Here is a 27,529-nt window from a genome sequence, read left to right as displayed (position 1 = left end):
TATAAATCATAAAGTTAATTACATTTAGCAAGACCATATTATTATATTATTATATATAAGGCTCGAATTTTGTAGCAAAATAAAACGTTAGAAAAACATAATAATAATTGGCAAGAAAGCATTTATTCCATTTAGGATCATAAACTACAAAAACAAATAACCATTTTAGAAAATATAACATTTTTGTCAGTTATTAACGTTTCAATTTTAATGAGACATCGCAAAGATAAATGTATAACTGCTAGAGTCAAAGTGTCAAACATGTATTGGCGTTACCAGCACATGGTCATCACGGGGAACGGGGGAAATATACATTTAAATTTTAAATAACCAATAAATAAAAGTCTAAAGTATTAGCTGATATATTCTTGCGATTGATAAATTTATATGTATATATAGTACGTTAGATAATTTCGACGACAACATTATAATTTATAATTCAATAAATGATCGGACCTAATATCCCGTTTGCACAGACTCTATATGAGGAAAATAAAAATATTATTCAATGAACAATGTTACCATATTGGCATCCTGCTACCACAGTATTTAGGGTATAAAGATTAGTTTAGGTTATTAGATATAAGGTATAAACCATAATACTAATTAATTGATCATCGAGATACTATATTATTTTAGAATTTATTACAGGTAGTATATTATATATTAAGGGCTCGGATTTTGTAGCAAAATAAATTGTTACCTAGTGAAGCATAATAAAAATCAGCAAAAAAATCAAAAAATTAAACCATTTATATTATATTATAAAGCTCATATTATAAACTACAAAAAGATACTGCAAAAAAAAAAAACAAAAAGCAGATAAGTGGATGTCGCTCTGCTGTACAATCCTGTGGCATTAAATAACTATTGAGAAAATCGAAAAATGACTTCTCTAAAATACCATTTTGGCTAAAAGATAAGGTACTATATGTTGAAATCAAAGCACACATTTTGTATACAGGATGAAAAAAAAAATAATTAACACAATAGTAAAACCACTAGCTTCCTCGATCCGCTCAGAATCTGAAATGAAAAGAAATTATTTACTATTTTATAATCCATAATATTTTTGTCAGTAACCATACATCCTCACAGTATCCTCTCATAAGTTTTTTAATTTACATTATTAACTTTTGGCATTTCTACGTCAAATATTTCAATTATAAATCAAATTTTGTAGAACGCTTTTCACATAGGATACGGATTGATGTTTACTGATTAACTAAAGTATTTGGACGTGCTATAAAAATACGCTGTATGCACTTCCGACAAAATAATACTAATTATATGTTTCCCTCTCCTAAAGTCGTAAATAAAATTGGATCATACGATCACTTTAATAAAACTACAATTCCGGTACTCCGAGATAGCTATTTTATCAGCCTCTTCTATTAAATTACGACGATTTTACGGCTTATTTATTGCAACAGTATAGTGGGATAATGAAATACAATCATACTGAAACATGTTTAATTTTCATGACAACTATATAAAAACTAGAAAAAAATAGGTATGTACCTACCTAACGGAGAAATAAGAAAAAAGCACAAAAAATAAATCCAAAAAAAAAGTCAAAATAAAGTTTATTTCTTTGCAATCAGAATGATTCAAAATGTTTTTATATAATATCAGAATTATCTTTCTATCTCACTCACCGCCAAAAATACAAATTTTGCTATAAAAATCCAAGCCCTACATTTATTTCAATACAAATGATCTATCAACATCCGTGGTGTGCCCAAAACAGTGGCCATAATGTATGTTGTAAATATAATATAGATAGGTACAGCTTAAATGTAGGTATGTACTTAAATTTATAAAATAATTTAAGTACATTTTACTAGTAAAACGTATTTTAAAGACTAAATATTACATACGGAGTGATCCATTTAACGTAGGACACTCATTAATTCAGAAAACACTTATATTTTCGAAAAATATTCCTTTCATATATAATTTTAGGTCTTATCAAATATGAAATAACTTACAATACAACATTTTTGGAAAAAAAAATATATTTTTTATCGTTTTCATTTCTTATATTTTTAATGTTCTGAAGAACAAGATAATTTTTTTTGTATAATATTCCGTAGAAAAATATTATTTATAGTATTTTGATTTATAAAAATCAAATTTCGGATTAATAGATTAATTTCGGTAGTATAGATTATTACTTATAGTTATACGTTTATAACTTTAAATACTTACATTTCATAAAATACACGTCCTAAATTCGATTTTTATGTAACAAGGTATCTACTTCCAAAAATATTCTGCTGCGTTGTAGTTAAAAAAAGGTTAAACATGATAAAAACCGATAACGATAAAAAAGACGTAAAACATATAATTTTATCGGAAAATTATATAACGATATGTAATATAATACTATGTAAAAAACATTATTTTAAAAAACGTTAATAGTTTATAAAATTATGAGTGTCTTGCGTTAAATGGACCACTATTTAGGAGGGTTACATAAATCAGTTCTGTTTTTTTTTTAATTTCTCGCTCCTCATTATTTCAACATACCTAATATAGTTCTTGTTTCCTTCTTTTCTTATAAAATAATATTTATTTTTAATACTTTCTCTATAATGAATATTTTTCTGTAAATCACCTTTCAGTTCCATCTCCTCTTATGCTTTATTATCTTAATATGATTTAAGATTAACACGGATCCATGAGTATGATATCTTCAAAAATGTTGTGCCGATTAATACAGTCCTGAGTGATATTTTCCTAATTTGTATTGTTCCTGAAAATTAATATAGGTTTGCAATATTATGTTACTGTTTTATATTTTCCTTAGTTAATACTGTTGAGAATAACATCGTTCTAAAAATATATTGATAAACCATTTCTTTATCACATCATAATATTATTATTTTTAAACATCTTTCCCAGCAAAATACCCAGTCCGGATAATATTATTTTCCTGAAAAAATAACGATTCCATAACACTAATATTTTCCACGCTTATTATAATATATTGTGATGGTAGTTAAACATGCCATAATATATTATAATATTTTCTCTATTACACGATCGCATAAAAAAATCACTTGCAACTATTCCCTAAAAATGTTTGTTTTTAGTAAGTATAGGTATAGGTTAGGTACACAAATTCAGCTATCCAATCGTAGACAATACGATAAGTGTACCTTATATACGTTTACTATATATACGTACCGTATCAACCCTTCGCTCCCGCAAATTACCAATGACCAAATTACTCTGGATACCAGGGTTATGCTCAAAATATAAATCCGAAATAAAATAAACGGTTAAATAATTACAATTTAACAGTAATTTACACGAGTCGGACAAATAGCGCGAAAATGTCTAATATTATATAACGTTTTAGTTGTCTAATCCGTTTTCGTCGGGTCAAAAACAAACCGAAAACACTGAACACAAAAAATAAAATAAACGCGATTATTTGCTGAGTTTGAAAGGTATTATGTTACAATCTACCTGCAGAATAGGTAGGTACTTTATGTGACAAAATGCGCACACACGTGTCAGGATTAATGTTATTTACTTTTATTATCTGAACAACTTTACTCTGTTTTACGATCAACTTCAATTGGTCGTCTTTATTATTATTTGTTTCTGAATTGCTGCAGTTCGTACATAACACGGCTGTATACGGTTCATAACATGTACCGTTGGCTTTACAGTTGTTGGATTTTGTAGCTTACATTGAATTTATTTTCTGAAAATAATAATTATTAAACGTATACTGCTGTAATAACATTCATTAATTAAGGAACATATCGCACCCCTGAAAGAATAGTGACACAACTCAAAAAATGCTGTTTTCGAGTTATACCATAACATTTTGCAGAATGTCATCCTTTATATTTTAATATACTTAAAATAATAATTTAAGTACCATTTCCTCTTTGTTGTTTAAACTGATTTTTTTTTACATGTGTCATTATTTCTGATAAGAAAAAAAATTATGTTATGATGTACAACCACATAAAATATTTGTTTTTCCATGGATAGCAGAAATAATGACACAAGTCAAACTGAAATCAGATTTACAATAAAACATAGGCGAAAATATGGTACTTAAATTATTATTTTAAGCCATAGACATATAAAACAACTTGATAGCCGACTACAGGATAATATTGAAGTCAACCGCCGTATGCCAACAGGGCAATGTTTACAAAATCGCATGATTGATATCATTGATATATATTAATTTATTATCAGCTATCAGTGTCTCATCTATTGAGTTGTTATGTAAATATTGCCCTGTTGGCATATTATGGCGGCCCGACTTCAACATTCTTATGGCAATGTAATATACAGTCGGCTACCTAGTTGTTTTATATGTCTATATTTTAAGCATATGCAAGTAAACTATACAATATGAAGAATAATGTAAGATTGAAAAAAGCAAAATTAATTAAAAATCCTATTTACAATTACTAAATTACATAATGAAACATTAAAAGTAGATTTCCCAACATTTTGGTATTTTGTTCTGTGTCACTTTTCTTTCAGGGGCGTCATTTGGAGGGGGGGGGGTGTACATTTGCACTAACTTTTTTTTTTAACTCCTTATTTGGCCTGTCAATAATAAATCTCCGATCTACTTAAGTGTTTTATATCATATATTATATTTAATATTTTTTCAGTATTAAAAAAAATTTTATTGCACTAATGTTTAATTTCCAAGAATGTTTGATGTGGTTTTGTGGTCCCACAATATCATAATTGATAAAATTATAACATGAACATTGTGGAGAAGGGTATCCATAAAATAAATTTCTGGTTTTATTAACCTAGCTATATTATATATTTTGAGTATGCAGGGAGAAAAAATGTGTAGGTTAGATTCAGTTAGGTATTTTACTATAAAGTGTTTTATACCAATACATTTATTTACCAAGTGTAAATACCACTGTACACTGGTATCCACGATATAAAATAAATATATTAGAAGTACCTACACATAGTTCGTCAAAAATAGTAACAATATTATGATATTTTCATACTAATATAAGTGACATATTAAATAAATTATACAAATATTCTACAGTTTTTGCATCTAATTTATCCCCCTCCCTCAAAAAAAAAAAAAATATATGTGGCCTGGTAATGATTTGAATGGCCTGTAAATATTTTGGCACCAACAAAAAAAAAGTTGAAATTACGTCCCTGGATGCGATATAATACCATTTGATTTTAAAATTTCAATGATCAACAGTTTTACATAAATATTATTTTCTACTCCAATGTACACAATTATATAGCTGAATAAAAAAATAATATTTTGTATCTGAAAATATTAACTTAAATTGTAGGTGTATTAATTTTATTATAATTCTATAACAATAAATAACTATATATTTAACTTTCTACAAAGTATGTTATACCTAGATCATAATAAAATAGATATTCTGCAATCTGCATACCTACCTAATATTTAAATAGTCCAGTGATAAATAATTCTCAGATGATTGAAAAACGATTTTAATTGTATTAATAACACTGCACTTAAACGGTTTATCGTGATTAATAGAGTCAATATTTAAACGATGGATTATTACGTATTACTATTCCTACATCATTATAAGAGCGAATATAATTCAGTCAAATATTTATCTAATATTACTATAATTATCATGTTCGTTTAATTATTATCTTCAATATCAAGGACACTAACTTTTTCTATATTTTAGATACCATAATACTATATTGGTACACAATAATAATAGTAGTAATAAAAAAATAATGTCAAAACGATATACGTTATAGAAGCGTTTGTCAAAATAATTGACAGTAAATAACCATAAAAATGTGATATTATTTTCTTCAATGCACGGAAAAACATTGAATCATAACAAATATAAGAAAATAAAATATATAAAAAAAATATTGGACATGACTGTTTGAATGACTATAAGCAGATTGCCCTTATTTATTGTACAGACTTCAAAATGTATTCGTATTCAAATTATCAATATACTTTAGGATGAAATTGAACATAAAAAAAAATAATGTGCACCCACTTAACAAACTTTTATTAAAACGGTCCAGTAGTTGTTGAGCCTATTAATTACAGACATACGGACAGATATTCATTTTGAATTTCTAAACATAATTAGTTTAGAACGCCTTATATCCCTGTGACCCTGTTGTGTCTATCCGCTCAACCATCTGTTAGTTATCGGTAAATAGTTACGATACCTTGTATTAACATTGGATAACCATGTTTCTATTCAAAGTAAATTCATACTGTCTAGTTTTAAAAAATGTCAAAATAAGAGTATTCAACAGATTCATAGTAGCCAATATAAAGGTTAACAAAAATTATTTTTAAATTTTACAATATTGAATTATACTTTATTGCTTTGCATTAAAATGCGTTTAGAAACTGGAAATTTAGCACGCCCGCAGAGTGAGCTTTCCTAATTTGTTTAATAACTTAATATAGTATATTAATATCTATTGTATATTGTACTGATGTGATTTTTTTTCACTTGTCCAGCTGTTCGATAAGATAAAAACGGAACATCCAGGTGTCGCAGAAAACAAAATAATTCCTTTATTTGGCAACTTGAGCGAAATCCGACTGGGGATGAGTGATGAAGATTACAACATGTTGATCCGTAACGTTTCCATCGTTTTTCACGTAGCTGCGACGGTTCGATTTGACGAGCCTATTCGAGATGCGATCATTAAAAACGTGAGAGGAACACGAGAAGTCGTGGGTTTAGCAGCACAAATGAAAAATCTCATGGTAAGTAAAAACTGTCCAGTGACCTATATTGTCTATAATAACCCAAATCCTAAATGTCTAAACAGTTGTAAAAATAATACACGAGGCCAAGCTCTGAAATCAAAACCAAAGCCCGGGCAAGTGAATTCGGAAATGTTATACTATGTATACGGTGTACGCATAGCTGATAAACATAGTTTTGAAAATTTGTTAAACAAATGTTTGGTGCGTTGATACATTTCCCCCAAATATCATGTTACTGGACTTTGTAAAAGCGACATATAATAATGCCTATTCTGTATAGGTTTCATATGTACTTTCTGAAACTGTAATAATTTTGTTTACTAAAGGCTGGCGCCATTGTCGTATGAAGGAATTATTTTCACTGTGGACCAATTTATCACTAACATATAGCTAAAACTAGAAATCTTTTAGAAGATAATCGGGCGTGGTTATAACTTATAATGATATGACAAACAATACAAATAAATATTATACAATTTTATTTTATACATTTATGTTATTATATTATATTATAAATATTATGTGTAAAATTAATTTTTCTATTTAAAAACAAAAAAGGTGGACAAGTGGGTACCGCCCTGCTGTATACCTACTAGTTGTTGAGTATATCATCGTTATGGTTGTGTTAAATTTGAATTCAATAATAAATCATTATATATGAAAAACAATCCTGAGCGGAGGCGGTGCGTGAGCCTCATACTTGCATACTTGTATAATAATGAATAATACAATTTAATGATTAAAAAAAAAAATTAATAAAAATTGAAAATATCTCATGGCTATGAATAGCGCTACTTTTCAGTGAACTTTTTTTTGTTAAATATAGAAAAATATATGAGGAACCTTCTATTAAATTTTAAAATATTAGAAAAGAAATTAATTTTCGATTGCAAATAATTTGCGATTTTTTGGTATTTTATAAAAGTATTTATTTTGTAAAAGTTCTACTATCAGATAATCATAAAAAAAATTCTAGATTTACGATAATTTTTTTTAAAAATACATTATTAACAACTTATGTGGAATCTTGTGTTATTTTTTCAAGATTTTTGATAATATTAACGGTTTTTACTTTTTAGTTTTTTCCCCTATTTGTTTGCCACCATTTAGTTAAGGTTTAGGACTTAGGTGGTTGGTTTAGATTCTGATCGAAAATTTCTTATGGCTATAAATATATCAAAAGAGTCAACATTTTACCATTCATAGAAAATGCTAATATAAGCATTTGGTGAAAAATTCAATCTTGACACGTAGCAGTATAGGTAAAGTTATTGAACACTTGCCGGAAAAGTAAATTAGTTGACTTTTTCCACCTCATAATAGCACGGAGATTTTAAAAGGCAATGTGCATTCGTCACATCCATCATGTAAGACTAACAATTTGTTTAATTTTATAGTTTATAATCAACAGTAATATTTTCATATAGTTTTTTTATTTATAAGTTGCTACTTGACATCATGATTGAAAATATATTTCATTTTCTTGTAAGTTTTAGGTTGTAGTTGAGGGTTATTATATTGGAATCTACAATTATGGCGTTTAACTCTGTTTTTATTCCAATTAAATTTCTAAATATATGAGATTTTTTAAGAATAATGAATTTAAAATGTGGCTTGGGGTATCCAAAATCTACTTAACGACAAAACAAAACTCAAGCCAGTACGTTTATATGTGTATAGATGTGTTTTCATAAAAAAAAAAAAGGTGTAGTGGAATCCCAGTAAGTTATGCTTTTTTGATCATCACCGCAAAGGAAAAAATTGAATCTTAAAATAGAGCAGGGTGATTCAAGGTCCAACTCGTAGCTCTCAAAGCATTTTTAAATTTTTTTTTTTGGCCCCCTTAAAAGACATAATATGTAGTAAATATATTTAATAATACGAAAGTGTGATTGTGTGTGATACTGTGATTGAAATAAAACAATAAATTTAATTGAAAAATTGGTTTCTGAAAAACATCACATTTATTACTAAAATTTAATCTGAGTTCTATAAATATATTTAAGTTACCAAATCGTTATAATTATAAATTATATATATCTGTAATGTGATAACTCGTGTATTTTATAAAATTATGTTTGTCATAAAATAAAATATGAATAAAAATCATTTAAGTATTTTCTTTTGGCAGCCTTCAGTGTTTATAATTTATAAATGTGTAAATTAGCCCAACAACTACAAAAGATCGGACCACCCTGAATAGGGCATTTTGTTTTAGGCCCAAAGTTTACAATTGTAAATTTTGACACCAAATTAACAGTTTTAAGGAGTTCAATATAGGCAATTATCAAAATGCGTCGACGCTCCACGCGCAGCCCTTATAAATTGTGCACGAAATAAGTGGCGATCATTAGGGTAGGCAAAAATCGCAGCTATCACGATGTATCGAATAATCGATGTTTTCATTACGTTTTATCGGTGTCGATGTATCGAACCAATTAAAACGACGATTAATCGATATATCGCTGAATAAACACCGATGTATCGAAAAAAAAAAAAAGGCAAATTTTGCACTCTAAAATGAAGGATACGGTTATACCATACACCACACCGTACATTTCACATTTTATAAGGTAGTAATCATGGATTACACATTCACACTTGCAGGGTATTGAGTAACTTTAATATTTATTAAGCATTTAGTAGATATTGAAATCTACAATAGCTTAATTTTTATTTCCCATTAGCAATTACACATTTGTGATTAAAATATTAAATGATTGTTTATATTCCTACCTACATAAACCAACATAAACCATAACCATAATAAGATCTTTGGAATACGATAATTATGATATGAACCACGGACTAATTGATAGACTAAGTGATTAGAACAAATTATTTATCAATTGTTATTTATTAACTTTATAACCTAACCACAAATTGGACTTCAAATATTATCATAAAAAATTTTAATTTTAAAATATAAAAAAAAAAATTTAGTTACGTAGCTACTTCGATACATTGACACATCGATATAACATCGAAGGTAATTTTCGATGGACCAATAAAAATCGAAAGACACTGTCGATGTAAAAAACATTGATACATCGAATATAACAACCGATATTTTCGATTAATAGATGTATCGTTGCCATCCCTAGCGATCATTAGTGAGCAGTAGAGAATGTTTGCTCATTTGTACGTAGGTATTTTTTTTCAATCCTACCGATTGAACCTGATCATTTGTTGAAACTTCTGAAAACTGATTTTAATTCGTCAATATATATTAATATGTCTACATGAGATCAATCCCGCCACATTTTAAGATTTTTAATTTAAAATTTTAACAATTTCTAAAGTTTACGGAAGTAAAGTTGGCAAACGAAATTAAAAAATGTGTCCCGATCGATATTGATAATTACGTAGAATTTATACTAAATTCAAATTACTTTTCAAAAGTCCCTATAATTGCATTACTAGTTCCGTCGGTAGGATTGACTAAACATCGGTAAATTTTGGTTGAAATTATATAATTAACTGACCCATTTGCAATTATCTCAACAAGTGATTCTCGTTACTATCATTACTATTATAGTACATATTATTATACATATTTTTTTATTCTAGAAAAGATAACCTTCAGTAGTTCAGTATCGTGGACATAAGGAGTTATTATTTTTTTTTATATATATTAAAATACAATAAAGTCTTAAATTTTAAATATAATATCAATAATTATTACCATTGATAACCATGCATATAAACACACTCAGATAACGTGAAATTGTCCGTGTTTAATATTAAAGCGAGTTCGTGTTTTAATATAGTGTAGTGATATACGTCTTTTTGAAATTAAAACATAACGTTGAAATAATTGTATATTTTATAACTTACACGGAATTGCTCATTAAAAATGTAATAATTCATCGGAAATCGCCATTAAGTAATAATACAATAATAATAATATTTTCGATAGAAACAGCTGCGCAGAAGTTTCCACATTTCCAACTGTTATCTTTATTACAAAAATGTCTCCCTTTATATCAATAAAAATGTACTTAAATGTATACGGTAAATATACATAATTCAATATACAGTTGTACATATAGACGTGAATTGAGGGTGAAGGGGGGCTTGTGGGGCTTGTTCAACCTAAATCAGCTGTAGCCCAAATCCTAATTTATAGGAATATGTGGACTTACATAGATATTATGGATAGACATATATTAGTATATTATTATAGCTGGAATTGTTAATTTGTAGATGAAGACATTATTTTATCTCGGTGTGCATAACATAGCTTCTTTAATACAAAGATCAAATTAGGTTCTAATGGATTCAATTTTGTATATTTTATTTTGCAATTTTTGGCGGTTTGTATTACTTTGCTCGATATATTTAATAATTTCCGTCAGTTCAAACTTTAACACACATTGTAAGCATTTTTAATTTTTTTAAATTTTCGTCTTATATATATTTTACACGTTCTGTAACTTCACACATTGTACCTTCTAATATCTTTAATTTCAAATATTTTACACTTGTTAGATGTTTATGTTTTTTTAATTTAATTATATTCCATTAGTGTGTATAGGTACTTACAGTGCGTTTTATATTCCTTTTTTCCTGGTTTAAATGCATTTACAAAGTTTTTTAGGATTTATATATTACAGTTCGTTTTACGATTTTTATATTTTTTAATGATTTAAATCTACCATCCTAATTATTACTATCAATTTTTGTATGAGTGATATTTATACAAAATGTGTACGCTTATATTTCATCGTTGGTTGTTACTTGTTTACAAAATCAAAACTATCACCGAGATTCTGAAAATATAAATAAATAAATAATAGTTCAATAATAATGTATTCCGCGTATCAAACCAGCAACGGGATGGAGACCGGAATAATACAGTGGTCACCACTCATTATAATCACGGTTAAATTATATTATTAATAGCATATTGTTATATAGAAAAGTAAGGGTAGTATTATGTGCTTACTTAAATTTCCGTTTAGTGTTATCAGTCGGCTTATGTAATTATTGTTATTTTTCTTGCCCAACACTAAAATTATTATACTTTAATCGGCAACCATTGGCGCAACTTCGGGGCACAAAGGGGTATTTAGCAATCATCATAATATTTTTAGTTCGAACCAGGGACTGGAACCGAACCTAAAAGAACCGGTTCTGAGACCGGAACCTTTAAAATATTAGGAACCGGAACCGAACCGGAATTTTCAAATTAAATAGGTTCTTTTAGGTTCAAAAATAATTTTATTTATCATAACTTAATGGTATTACTGTTTTGTATATAAACTATATATGATAATTGATCCTACGAGTTTTCTATACTATTTATACTAGTTTTCTCACTATTAATTAAACCAGCATTCTGGATAAGTATTTAAAATTATTATACTTTTCGGTACCTAAATTATCTGGAACTAGTGCCGAAATTATTTGAAACCAATACCTTTATTTTTTTTTTATCAAAAAACCAGAACCAAACCGGAACAGTTATTTTATTTTTGGAGAACCATTACCGGAACCAATACCAATAAAATCAAAAGGTTTGAACAGTCCCTAGTTCAAACTATTATAATTTTAGTGAGATATCATAAATTGTATTATATTTGTAATATTATTGCACCCCACGTTTTAGAGGTCTAGTCGTCTATTGAAACGACCACTGTATAATATAATATTATTGTTATGATTAAAAACTTAAATTTAAAACTTAATTTGTAACTCTGATAGTCAGTACAAGTGCTGCAACGACAATGTATACAAAATACAGGAAATTGTAAATAAAATCGTTATTGATAACCATAATAACACGTTGACGGACAGTCGTAAACACTATTTTGTTCCATTGCCATACTATATGTGGCACTTTATGTGAACTTACAAATAAATGGAAATAATTTTCTATAGTAATTCGCTTAAAATTGACAGTGTCCAAATGCGCAATTTGCTTAATGTGTGCAACACCACTTCCTCTTTCATAAGAAACCATTGGAATTATTACTGCTATTACAGTAATGCAACATTTTAGAAGTATTTACAACAACAGTAAAATATTTTTAACTGTCCATATAGGCTCAATAAGATGATTACTGCAATAACAGTAAAATTGATCGATTGCCCGTCAACGTGATAATAATATTATAGTATAAACGATTCAACGCAGTTATGTCTCTGTAAAAAAAAACACACATTACGTTTCAATGTTATTATAGTTTGTGTAAATATTTGTGACGTATTCGTTGCCATTTTCCTCCAAAAATAAGATAAACCTCGTTCATACACTGTTCATTTTCCTCCATGATTATAATGAGAAATTCTCACACACTTTTAATATAAAATGATTAACTTATATATTTCTATAATTTTCCTGCCAAGAATATCATTCTATCTATATTATATTTTTATGTATAGGCGTCAAATATGATTATCTGAATTTTATTTTATTTAGAATCCCATCGTGATAAAATAGGTATATAATAAAATATTTATTTTTTATGACAACCTTCTAAAATGTACTATTGCCACTTTTCATATTGTTCAAGAAACATGATTTTCTATTGTGAACTATATTAAATAGTAGGAAAACAGTAAAATATGTTAATAATTCAGAAAAATATTCTTAATATATTTTTAATGCAAAAATGTTTTTAAATTATTATACTTAAATTGATAATTTAAAATATTGATTGTACCATTTCCATCCAATAGTACATTTTGACGTAATCGTAATTAATAATATTAAACCAAATTTTTCCAAAATTTACTTATTCAACATTTCCTCCAGATATTTAATACCTACTATAAATATTAAATAAAATAATTTTAAGACTTCTTACAAAGTATCAAAATTACAAGTTAAAACCATAGAATATAAATATATCGCTACGACAGGCTACAGTCGATAATATTGGTCATTTGAAATTTTTGAATTCGTATCAAGGATAACCACTACTGGTAATCAAGTATTGGAGCGAATTTGATGATATTGTATTGTATGGACATAGTGCGTTTTGAATATTACAAATTTACTAAAAATCTATTTTAACATGCGCAATAGTACGTAATGACGAACTTTGGATACAGCACATTTTGAATAATCATGGAAGTAGTGCATTTTGAGATTTATATCGCTACGTCGATGTACGATTATAAAACTATGTTATCGACGGTAATTGTAAACATTTGACAAACAATTCACACATATAACGGGACAACATTTTTCTTTATAAAATGTAAATGCATATTTGAAATAACTCTAAAAAGTTTTTTCTAACAAGTATATACAATATCTAATATGGTAATCAATAAAATATTTTTTATGTTTAAGAATACAAATCAAATAATTTTTATCATTATTTCATATAAGTATAACTTCATAAGAGAAATAAAAATATAAATTTAATATTCAAACAATTTACATATGATTTCAATATTTGAAAGAAAACACGACGCTGGTGTAAAAAAAATGAATGGAGGAAAATGGAAATTAACTTTCTTTTTTTCGGAGAAAAACGTAGTATCTCATTTTTTGGAGGAAAATGTTCCCGCCCGCCCGCCCGCTTTAAATGATTTAGCGTTGTTTGTGATTTTCTTAAAGCTTGCATTTACCGATAAGATAACGGGAACAATGCAATTTATGTGGAAATCATTCGTTGAATAAATCATTCGTTATCGTGAAGAATGATAATTCAATAACACAATTTGCAGTGAATAAATGCTGTAAACAATATTATGAGTGTATCATTATGTTTACGTGGTAAAGTTAAGACGATTTAAAATCACGGATAATTATTATAAAGTTTTATTTTTAATTTCTTTGATGTGTGAAACAAATTTTGTGCTTGAAAAGCTATGTCTTGGAACATTCAGAAACGGAATAATATGTGAGCGTAGGGTACATTAATAAATTGCGATTGACTTATAGTTTTGCTAGGTTGCCACGGTGTACCAAAAAATGATCAATTAATAAAAATAATTAAAATAATTATTATATTATTATCATAATTTCATAGTTAATATTTTTTATTTATTTAATTTTGGGTTAAACGAATGTAAAATAAATTACTAAAAAATCGATTTATTAATTATATTTTCTGAAAAAAGTCAAGAAAAGATGAAAAGGAGTAGCGACCGAACTTTCAGCCATTCCTGAGCTTATACATTCATGTTATAAATTTGTATTGTAAAATAATATACGCCAGGTTGATAGGTATCAGCTTCAATATTTTGACTTTATGTATAAAATGTTCGTGATGCCTCCTCTCTCAACCTCCTATTCAATTAGACAGTATTATAGAAGTCGTTTTATTATGTCTCATAATATGTACGTTTGTCGAAATAATACATCTATATATTATTATTATTATTGTAATTCATAATTATTCCATGGAATGACGTAGCTCCGGTGTACTTCATTATACCATAACTGTACATGATTTTCCGATGTTTACCATGTATAGGTACATTGTTGAATTATTTCACAACACAATTAATACAAATTATTGCATAATGTATTTTATTCTGCAGGTATTTTTACACGTGTCAACGACCTATTGCAATTGTAACAGAGTTTACGTGGACGAAAAAGTGTACGAATCGCCGATCAGTTGGCAGGACGCAATTTCGATCGCAGAAAATTTAGATCCAAAGTTATCTGAAACGTTAACGAAAAAGTAAGTGTAATAGCCGATATAGATATTGTTAGTTTTAAAAACGAAACATTATTCAATTATGCTAAATAATACAATACATATTTCCAAGATATAATATAGCTGGTGAGATTTGTAGCGCGGTCGAGTGGTGACCAGTAAAAAATTTAATAAGACATCCAGGTACAGAGTCGTATATGATACTGAATAGATAATAAAATAATCGTAACCCTGGGAAAATAGATGGAATAATCTTAAGTATATTAACTTAATAACTGGGACTCAATTTTAGTGTTATTATTATGTTGTATTGCTTATTAAATACTTACAAAGTAAATAAATGAAGTTCGACAATAGACAATAAAATAGGCGTGGCCGTATCGTAGTCGTTCGGAGTTCGGTAGTCTATACTCATATAATAACGGAATAAGGGCGAATAGCTTTTGAGATTTGGGGGGGGGGGGGGGAGCTGAAGACCTAATATAATAATATAGAATAAGTATAATCAAAATTTAGTCGTCGAGTAACATAATTGTTACGAATTTATCACTTATAGGTAATGGACACTAAATTATAAGATAACGCAAATTGGTAAGTAGGTGACTGAAAAAAAAAGAAAATCAATTATTTTCTTCTATGCATTCACTAAAATATATATTTTATACTTTTAATGGTTGCTTTTTTTCCATTGTACATTAATGTTTATTTATTTTGTACAAAATAATTGACTAAATTCATACATCTCGTTTTTTACAAATAGGTAGAGATGTTGAACTACAAATACAATATTTAAATTTTTTCTTATATTGCCGTACTATATAATACCAGTTATAGCTATTGTATATTATGACCAATTTTAGAAACCACAATAATACAAGAATTATTTTAGAGCACATTAATATTTAAAGCCATATGCTACCAATCTTGATATACCTAGTGACTGGAAACAATTTCGATTTTAAATAATGTAGTTACAATTTATTCTTAGTTAATTAAATTCTTAATTAATATTAAAATCATTTTCTAATAACATTAACTATTATTTTTAATTACTTATGCAACTTGTATAAAATAATTTCCTCTTATGTGCATATACCTCGTATAATACAAACTCATATATTTTCACATAGGTACCTAATTATTAATTAGTGCAGAATTAACAAATACCAGTCATCAAGATGCATATTCCTAATTGCATTGTTGCACGACTGAGTGAATATTTTGGTCTTTCAAAACTCATAATATCATGCATTTTATGTGTAGATATGTACACAAATTATATTTCAAGTATTGTTTTAAAGACTCGAGTCCTGGTCGTCGTTAACTCATAGGTCCCCTAGACCTTCTATTTTGGGCTATAGGTATGGTGACCAGACGTACTTATTTTATAAGGACAGTACTGTTTTTTGGTAACATGTTCTACTGTCCTAAATAAAATATGGTTGAAGTACGCTTAAATGTAATTATTTTTAATAATTTAATAATTCCAAATGGAAAAAAATTACCTAAATTCAAATTTAAGGATTTAAAAAAATTCTGTTATCAAAAAAAAAGTTTTAATACCTACTCTGATTTAGACGATATAGTATTAATATTGTAATCACGGTTTTAGATAATATCTAATAATAATATCAAGAAGACTAGTCTTCATGAATAATATAAAAATAATAAGGGTTTATACTAACTTTAATGAATTGTGTCATGAAATGTTTAATATGTTGAAAATGGATTAAAAAATACTAAAAGAAGTTCATGGATCCCAAAAATATTTAAAACAGTGATATTTCAATATTTGTTCCTTTTTTAATTTAGTTCCTTGTAAATGTAGGTATTAAATTTTGTTTCCTCTTAAGTTAAATGTTTGAGTTAAAATATGTTAAAAGTTCTAAAGTAGTTTTTTTATCAAGTATTTATTATTATAAGTTTTGTTTTTCATGATAGTCACATGAGTTTAGTTATATAAAAACACATATTTTATTTTTCACTCTTAGTAAGATTAAAAATCTGTGATGCATATTTATGTTTAAAAATAAATAAATGAGTTTAAATTGATATTATATTGTTAAGTATTTATATTGATATATATATATATATATATATATAATATACACATAATATATATTAACCTATATTATTATGTACTGTTTTTTCTTTTTTAATATCTGGTCACCATAGCTATAGGTGAATTGCGGCCCGGTCATGTTTTACCACTAAGTTAATTGCGGCCCGAGAATTTATTTATTTTGTGCCGGCAGTATTGGCAGTATCTTATCTAAAGTAGATACCATAACGTCGATAGTTCAAACGAAAAATATTACAGTGTTAGTCTGTTCACCACTCAGTAGTCAGTACCTATATCTATGAAGATTTCACTTATGACAAAGTTGGTGGAGGAAAATTCAAAGTTTAGGACTCACGAAAATGTAAGACACAAATACAGATGAAAGTTATTATTTAAAAATTTTTTTTGGTTTGCCATTTTTGGATTCTGACAACGTCATTGATTGATTCACGGATGACTTTTTAGCAATACTGCCCGCTAAAGATGATTGTGTTGTACAATTTACTGACTATATTTTCGAAAACTATATATCCCCGGACGCCACGTTTCCCCCAAATATTTAGGCACAGTTCTCTGCTAGCTGTAACCGTACCACTAACGGCTGTGAAAGTTTTCATTCACACTTGCATTCATCGTTCTACTCTAGTCATCCTAACATCTATGATTTTATTGATGTATTAGCAGAAATTCAATCAGAAACGTATATCAAATGTAGAAACAATGGAATAAAAACGAAGAAAATATGTGAATAAGTAGCATTTATAAGACAACAGATGACAAAGCTAGCACAAAAAGAAATAGAACAGTATGATTTCGTTTTAAGTTTTTGCCCAACCAATAATCTAAAAAAATGTATTCTAAATTGAATAAAAATAATAAAAAATAAAAAAACAAATTTTTGGGAGACGACTCCTCGTGGTGTCTTCTTGGTAACGCTGATAGGCTGATATGAAGTGATAAATAGAATGTGGCCGCAACTCGTACTTAATTTAGGGATCGGGCCGCAACTCGCCAACACCTCTATTTTGAGGGTGCCAAAATTATAGAAAGTTTACGATACAAATTACTTTATTTCCTAAATAGAAGATTAATTATAAATTCAGTTTTTAATAGTTAATTAACCAAATTTTTTTAATATTTAACAGTGATAAGTTTGAAAATCGTTCTTCTATCATGTTTGTCTGCCACCAAATTATTATTCACCACGTCACAGATATAAATACACTAGTATAAGTACATATCTTATCAAGTTATTTGGGCGCGTTAACAAAATAGTTTAGGGTGCTAAGCACTCATTAGCCACTACCTTATATTTGTGTCTGTGTTCTAGGCAAGTAGGTACCTAAACCTAATTACAATACTATAAGTAAACTGTTCTCCAGACATCACCAGTTTATTGAAAATAAATAATAATATTGAAATATTGAATTGTCTTTCAACATTTTGCTCGGTATCAACTCTAAAACTACCGATTGAAAGAATATTATTTTTGATATCATAATGCGCATGCCGTACGATTGATGTTCAAAGTTTCAGACATAGGTAAAAAAAAATATTAATACTAACATTTTGTGTTCTCCCGAGACCAACCTATCAAGATTATCTATATATTTTATCTAGAAACCTTCCAATTCGCCACGAATATAATTACACAGTGATAATAATTTGCGTTAGATGGTAATTCAATGGTTTTAAAAAAAAAAAAATTTTAATTTACTAAACATTATTAATTTTTTATGACTAGCGTAATTTTGCTTATTTTTTAGATAGGTACTGTAATGAGTAAGTCAGATTTTTTAGCCAAAAAACGGTCCAGGCATTCTATAGATTTTATAGTTTGTAGACTATATAGTTACTATTGTTTATTAACCTTAATAAATTAGCCATTATTAAAAAATATCAACATTTGAGTAGGTACTTCATATAGATTCATATTAGCCAAAATTAAAAACATTGGTACCAAATAAAGGTTACCAAATTCGTTTTAATTTACACATGAAATATTATAGTTTCTTGCGTTGTATTATGAAATACTCAAATACGTTTAGAAACCGGGAATTTATAGCATGCTCGCAAGTCGCAGCAAAGCGACCTTTCCTAAACTGTTTAATATCATGATGATTTGCCATTGATTTAAAATTATTTGTACATTGGATTATATTTTCGTAAATATGTTTTAAGTTAACGTTTTTATATTTTGCCCAACTCAACTCGTTCCGGGAATAAAAACCTTTTATAGAAATGATAAGACGTGGACAGGACCGTTGGCATGACCGTTCCAAGAATACAGCATCTGAAAAATTTTACAGGAAAAACATCTTTTAGCAAAATTGAGTAGAAAATAATCTTGTCTTTATGTTTCGCAATTTGATTAAAAATTAGTAATTTAATTCAATTATTTTTTTCTATACAGAAGTATTATTGGGTTTGATAATAATTTTCAAACATCATTTATTTTTTTTATTATTTTTTTTTTTAATTATAAAGTGTGCCTGACAACAAGGTCATCTAACTTATTGATAAAATAGTAACAATATTTAACATTTATACAGTTGATAGGGGTAATTTACAAATATTTACAACACATTTCAGGCATTTACATCGATGAGTATATATATAATGATACAATAAAATTAATTACAAATTTAGGTGTAACGTATTATGTTATTTACTATTTTTTTTTTTTTTTTACTAATATTATTGGAGTTGAGATAGGGTATCATGAGGACGTCCACGCTTGAGACGCCGGAGGGTAGGCTTATCGCTGAGTTTGAAATATTTCGCGCTACTAGCGTTGTTTAGTTGGTCAAAAAAATTGATCGTAAGATTTTTTATGTAGTCTTTGATTGATGGAAGTCTGAAGTCGGTGTGGAGTGCTTCGTTTCTGATGAACCAAGGTGCGTTGGAAATTGTGCGTAATATCTTTTATTGGAAAACTTGGATTTTATTTATGTGGGTTTTGGCACAGTGTCCCCAGATAGGGGCAGCATAGAGAAATAAAGGTCTTAGAATTTGTTTGTAAAGAAGCAGGGAGCAATTCCAGCTTAAGCCGGTTTGACGGTTGATTGAGGGGTAAAGAATTTTGAGACGTTGGTAACCTTGTTGTAGTTTCAAAGAAATGTGCGGGTTCCAATTTAATTTTTTATCTAGGATAACGCCTATATATTTTATGGTTGGTGACCACGATATGTTGTCACCATTCAGTACTAGAGTGGGTGGGGATTTTTTTAATTAAATTTATTCTTAAATGCATTCGGAATCATGTCCAATTTACAATTCTATGTGATATTAATATTCATAATAGTTACACAATATACCTAATATTATTTTTATTTTTTGATTGATCCTAATTACACGGTTACTAAGGGCCTGTTTTACAATCATAGTTTAAACCTCGGTTAAGCCTAACCCACTGATTTTACCAGCCGAATTCGGTGGTTTAACCTTAGTTCAACGATTGTAATACGGGCACTAAGCCATTAGTTAACATTAAATTATTTACATATACCTATAGTTCACAGTAAAGGCTATGCTTATATTAAGTTAAATTATAACTAAATTTCCTTTAAAGAGTTAGTGATGTTGATATTTTATCGGAGGTCAGGTCGTATTACTTATCCTAATAGATGCGTTATACTGGTATGTGGTGCAGTGGTGGATCCAGCGGGGCAAATGGGGCATTTACAGCCCCCCTCCAATCACCGTCGTTTCCCTTTGTCTTACACTGTGTTTAGCCAATTTTTGTACTTTTTGTACTTATGCCACCTCAAAAAAAAAAAAAAAATATGCGCCGGATCCGCCACTGATGTGGTGTTTTTTTTTTAGAATTCGAACTTTATGCATTCGGTTAGGTAGTCTGGTAATATGTGTTTGGCTGAGTAATCTACTTAACATGATTCACATATGATAAGGGGGGGAGGGTTACTGGTCCTGAAGAGATTAAGGGTTATTTTTTAAATAATAATAATAATAATTTATTTAACGCCCCAAAGACAAATAGATACTACAGTGCATAAGTATAGTAATAAAATAATAGACGATACTTAAAAACAGCAAAAACAATAAAGTTACTTACATATAATTTATTTTAGACGATTAATAACATGGTAAAAGATATCAAAATCTTAATAATATTATTACATTTCATAAACATTCTGTTATATGCTCAAAATAGCTGTAATGTGGATGGCGTGAGTAATAAAGAAAAGGACATTGTTTCGGCTTTAAAATAATATATACCTACCTCTTAATAATTCAGAACAATCTGTTTTATTATGATAATAAGATTATAAATAAAACTAATTTCAAAACATTTTATTATCAATAATATATGGCCAATACCTAGTTTTAAATTAAAGAAAGAATTAGTGTAAAATGAGTTATTCAATTTAAAAAAAATCACACGGAAAAATTTATTTTGTCCTACAATATCTAATTTATTAATTAACGTGGATTGGTAGTGACTTCATGTAACCGAACAATATTCTAAAGTTGGACGTACCTACAAGAGCGCAGGATAATAATTTCCAATATACTGGATCATTGAACTCACGAATATTTTTGCACATACATATTTACATTCGCATTGCCTTATTTATATTAAATTAATATATTTAGTAAAGAAAAGATCATTTGAAAGAGTTGTTATTCCAAGATTCTTTAGATGATTCCCTATTTTTAAAGTTTTTTATACTTATCAATCATGTAATTATAATATACTAGTCTTACACCAGCTATGCAAGTTCTCTAAATCCAAAATACTAAATTTATATCATTAAAAAAATAACAACAACAGTAATATGTCCCTCTTGAGGTACGCCCTAATGAATCTTAAACTTATCAGATAATAATATATTGGGATCTGATTTAACACATTCAGTTCTACCTCTAAGATAAGATTCAAACCATGAAAATAGAGAGCCACATACAAACAAATGTAAAAATGTATTGTACATTTGTACTTCGGCAACTATGGTCATACTCTATTAATATTAACTGAAACAAAAGCTTTCTTTGGAACAGTGTAAACAGAATCGATTTGGCCACTTTATATTTGTATTTAAAATATTAGAATAGAAGCATAACAGATTAGCTATAGATAGATGTAGTCGATGTACTTCGATAAAAACCATATTATTCATAAATTTATTGAAATTGAAATAAATGTGTTAAATAATATGGGTTCAATTAAACATTCTAAAAGTTTAGGCAGTATGTATGCAAAATTCAAAAATTTTCTTTGAGATTTTTCCTTTGAAAATGCATTTGAGTATTAAGTATACTTGAGATAGTGTAGTAGTGTTAATAAATCTTTCTTAACAATTTGTTGAAATTACTTATTTTATCAAAAACTCGCAGAAAATGAACGAGAACGTCGAATCGTTAACTGCTGAGTGAAATCCATAAGTTATAATAAATATTATACTGAACGTAATTTATTCAAAGGACAACTGTCATGTTGTATTATTTTTTATTATTGAGGTAAAAATACGAAAATAAATAAAAACCAATGATAATCGGCCGAAATATAAACAAAAAGTTTAGTGACTATCGATGATAATAAAAAGTTTTAGAAAAAAATTATTTATTTTTTTTTTAAATCAATACATTAAATTTAAGAAAATAACTAATGACTTGGGATGCTTATCTTAGGTATTTTCGACGCATAAATTATAAATAAGATCCAAAAAATGTTTATACCATTACATTAAAAATACAACAAACCAGCTACGAGACGAAAAATATATATATTGTATAGCTCATCGGAATAATGTGCTTGCATAGGATTATAATCGAATGTCAGGAACACGATGACATTAGAAAACCAGAAAATATTTCTACGAATAACTGAAATACCTCCGACATCAGTACAGGACTCAAGAAGTATTAGGAAAATATTTAGTCGATCGCGTCGTACTAATGGCATCGTAATTTTAATATAGCAACGCTGAAAAGACTTCAAAAACAAGCCCTTATTTTTGCTGTTTCAAAAAATATACAATCATTGAGGAATTATATCATTATTATTGTGTAGTATTTTATATCTTTGCATAATATACTTTTATTTGTTTAATCCTCATACACTTTCAGAATAATATTAATTAATAATTTTTAATATTAAAAGCGTATTCTGCTTCGGTGCGTGTTTGAGTTAAATGTATTGTTTAAAATAGTACACAAAATATTATATACACTTGATTTGATATCAATATAAATAATTTGAAACTTAATAATATAAGCCAACACAGAATACTATTTTTACCAAGACTTTTTTTTGATTGTTAAACGTCACCATGGTTCACCATCTGGTGAAAAACGTTTTATAGAATATTTTTTGTACATCGTTTGTTACAACAACAATGTTTTATTATATAAACATGATTTTACTTTGTTAAATGACTTTAGGTATACACTGTTATTATGTTCCGAAATAGGATATTTATCTGAAAACTTCAATATTATACATATAAAAGTAGAATTTCAAATGAGTGGTTGATCAGTTATTTTATTAGTATCTAATTAAAGTTTAGATGAACAGATTGACGTAGTACAGGGCCATTTACTGTGCTTCAAAATATTGGTCCACTACTTTGATCCACAAGACTTTAAGCTTTAAATAAGTACAAATATATTATTTATAACTACTTAACGGATTCAAGTTAGATTTTTATTTATTCTCAGGAAAATATTTTGCCTTGGAATATTAAAACAAAATGTATGCAAGCAATTCAAAAAAGGAAATCCATAAATAATTTATAGGTAATAGTAAAAAAGGCGCTATTGCAATGTTGGCTATTGGCGTGTTTTGAAATGAATACAAATTAGGTATAGGTATCTAATAAAAATATGTTTCCCAAAAATTCGAATTTTCTATACACGATAAATTGTTCATAATATATTTTAATTTGTTTTGCACTGTTTACGGATATTTTCAGTTCCAATTTTATTAGTATTTTATATTCGGAGCGGAGCGAGGAAGCTAGTGGTTTTACAATGGTGTTTATTTTTTTTTCCTGTATACAAAATTTCTACCAGAAGGAGTGCTTTGATTTCATCATATAGTACCTTATCTTTTAGCAAATTGGATCAAAATGGTACCTAAGGATCTCATTTTCGATTTTCTCAATAGTTATTTAATTCCACGGGAAAAACTAACGAAAAAAAGATTAAAAAGATTTTAATTATTTCTAATGCTTTGTTTATCTGCACCATAGCTAAGAATAAAAAAATTAATATTATAATATTAATTCAACTTAAAAGCTAAAATAAAACATAGCAATATAAAAAATTCAGACTGACAAACCGTCTCCGTTCAGAATCGTTTTTCTTATACAATGTATAACATTGACCCACGTATAACCTACTATACAGCAGAGCGACATCCACTTACCCGCTTTTTTTTCTATGAATGTCGATAAAATTGTATTTTTTGGGTAAATAAGCTTGAAAATGTAATATATTGTTACAATGGCATTAAAAAAATATTAAAAATCAATCGTCACAATTTTTTTTTCATAAGCATTTAAAGTTCAAATCTTCACACAATACGTACAATTCAGAAAAATGTGCAAATTATTTTGAGTTAGAAATTCCAAAAATTTTTTTTGAAAATCTAAGATTTTAAAACGTAATACAGGATTTCTTATAAGTTTGTTTACATTTATCAAAAAAAAATGTCCATAAGAAAGTAAATTAAATTTTTATGAGCGTTTTAAGTTCGAATTTCTACAACATTGGATATTCACTAGATTTATCAAGTAGCTATAAAAAGACAAAATGTTTTGAATTTCTAACTCGAGTTGAGTAGATTTGCAAACTTCGCAGATTTTTGTGATTTTTACGGATTTTGCCAAAATTTGAACTTTAAACGCTTATAAAAATTGTGATTATGTATTTTTAATATATTTCAACAGTCATTGTAACAATATATTAGAAGCTTTGTATTAATTTTTCAAGCTTTTAGACCCAATGAATACAATTTTATTGACGTTTATAGAAAAGTTGGAAACATTAAATTCCTGTAAACAGCTCAAAAAAAAATAAAAATATTTTGAAAATTGTATAGATAATTCTAATATAAATGTTCAGTGAAAATTGCATGTAGGTATCTACTATGGAGAGTGACACCAAGAACCAAAATGGATTTTGTCGAAAACCATTTTGCGTAAAAATCCCCGTTATTCTTGAATTATTTTTTTGTTCTTCTCGACGCTTTTGTATACTTCTATGAATTTTTTACCTAGTACCAACTAGATTCACTTTCCTATCAGAAAAGATACCGTTGAAGAAAATCTAAGCATTTTTACTGTTCTAAAAGGTGATGACAGACACAAATAAAAATAAAAAATAAAAAAAAATAAGAAAACATGGTTATACATTATCTATAAAATAAAAAGTTGTTTTTGCTTATTTATTACAAAAATAAACTAGGTATAAAAAACTGTACTTATTGTTATTTTAACCATAATTGTATTATATATTGTAATGTTTTATTTTGTTTATGTTATGTTTAAAGTAATAATATTATAGTATAACTAGTTTTTTTTTTTTTACAAACTACATGTAACTCATTTATCTCACCACAAGCTATTTGCTTATAGAGGTAAATTAATCTGAATACTTATTTTGTAATTTTATTGATAACAAATAAAAATATATTCAAGTCGTACTGTCGTTTAAGAATAACATGAAATAATCGATAACTAGATTTTTTTATTTCTTAATTCTACCTCCGAGAGCTTTGACTGCGTCTGCGTGTATACTATATAAAGATAGTTAATCAATATAGCCGAATTATATTATGTATAAAAAAGACTAAACGCTTTGTATTTATTCTATTCTCTTAGATTGTTGGGATTATTTCCGAATACGTACACATTCACGAAACTATTGGCTGAGCAAATTATCAGCGAGAACTCGGCCAGGTCGAATCACAACAACAATAATATGCCAATGGTCATATTCAGACCGTCGATAGGCAAGTATATATTATAATTATAAATTAGGGTTCTGAATTAAAAATATTTGAAAATGTAAAATTTTACTCTACTTGAAATCATCAAAAATATTTTTTCTGCTTTTAAAAGTATTTTATTATAGATAATTTGAAATAATCATATAGATTACAAGCAGAAAGTATCGATAATTAATGACTACTATCAACAAAGGTTTATGGATTATCTACTAAAGCACTATAATTATGAAAATGGTTTTAACTTATAAGTTATAAATTAGGTACTTATATAGGTAGGCAATATTAATGGTATTATACTATCAGTTAATTACCACTTATCAATTAGTATCCCTATTGGCTAATATCTATAAGTATTCGAAACAATAAGCCAACTTTTAAAAAGGTTCTCTTGCTATATGACTATACACTTTTAAATATAACACACAATTGTTTTAATTTTAATTTCTCACATTAACGAAGTATTTTGTAAAAGTGTCATGACAATTTAAAGCCCCTAATTATTACAACACAATTACATGTCATTTACGTCATTGATGCTTAATATTATGAATATAATATGGACTGCACCTGAAATATTGTTAGAAATAGATAGTAAATCAGGGGCGTAATTTAGGGGCCAATTTTTTCTGTTTCATCTTGATGATCATTTTCATTATTGACTAATGAGTAATAACAATTCAAATTTTAAATATTCTCAAAACCAAAAAAAATATTATGATTTTTATTGCTAAATAAATGATATATAGTTTTGCCCATCTATTAAAATGTCTACACTAACTATTTCAAAAATTTTCAATTTTTCTTAAAAAAATTAATTACATAATTTGATATAATATCAAAACAGTATTTTTGAAAAAAAAATTATATTTTTTTCGTAAAGAATTTTCTTATTCACATCCAACATTTTAGATTCTGAGTGGAACGATGAATGTATTGATTTTACAATGATGTGTGTTTTTTTATTTTTTTTTCATTTTTTTATATATTTTTTTATTTTTTTTTGTGTCTGTGTACACGATAAGTAGTCGAAATAATGCTACGATTTTCAACTTCAGTATCTTGTTCGATCAGAAAGTGAATATCGTTGGTGCATTGGGGAGGTC

General features: G+C 27.5%; 2 protein-coding genes across 2 annotated transcripts in view; one reads left to right on the top strand and one right to left on the bottom strand.

Annotated features, from left to right (window-relative positions):
• Positions 1 to 3,492, bottom strand: part of LOC100169080 — a 37,413-nt gene extending 33,921 nt beyond the window's left edge. Inside the window, exons 1-2 of the mRNA XM_008189058.3 lie at positions 3,193 to 3,492; positions 2,621 to 2,758 (exon numbers count right to left, since the gene is read on the bottom strand). The gene's annotated coding sequence lies outside the window, so the exon portion shown is untranslated. The remainder of the gene's footprint in view (positions 1 to 2,620; positions 2,759 to 3,192) is intronic.
• Positions 1 to 27,529, top strand: part of LOC100167005 (fatty acyl-CoA reductase 1) — a 50,486-nt gene that overhangs the window by 3,904 nt on the left and 19,053 nt on the right. Inside the window, exons 3-5 of the mRNA XM_029487649.1 lie at positions 6,512 to 6,763; positions 15,269 to 15,414; positions 26,299 to 26,429. Coding sequence (XP_029343509.1) covers positions 6,512 to 6,763; positions 15,269 to 15,414; positions 26,299 to 26,429 — 529 coding nt within the window. The remainder of the gene's footprint in view (positions 1 to 6,511; positions 6,764 to 15,268; positions 15,415 to 26,298; positions 26,430 to 27,529) is intronic.

The sequence above is a fragment of the Acyrthosiphon pisum genome, chromosome X (genome assembly GCF_005508785.2).
Source record: "Acyrthosiphon pisum isolate AL4f chromosome X, pea_aphid_22Mar2018_4r6ur, whole genome shotgun sequence".
Classification (NCBI taxonomy): Eukaryota; Metazoa; Arthropoda; class Insecta; order Hemiptera; family Aphididae; genus Acyrthosiphon; species Acyrthosiphon pisum.
This window is presented reverse-complemented; position numbering and strand designations above follow the sequence as displayed.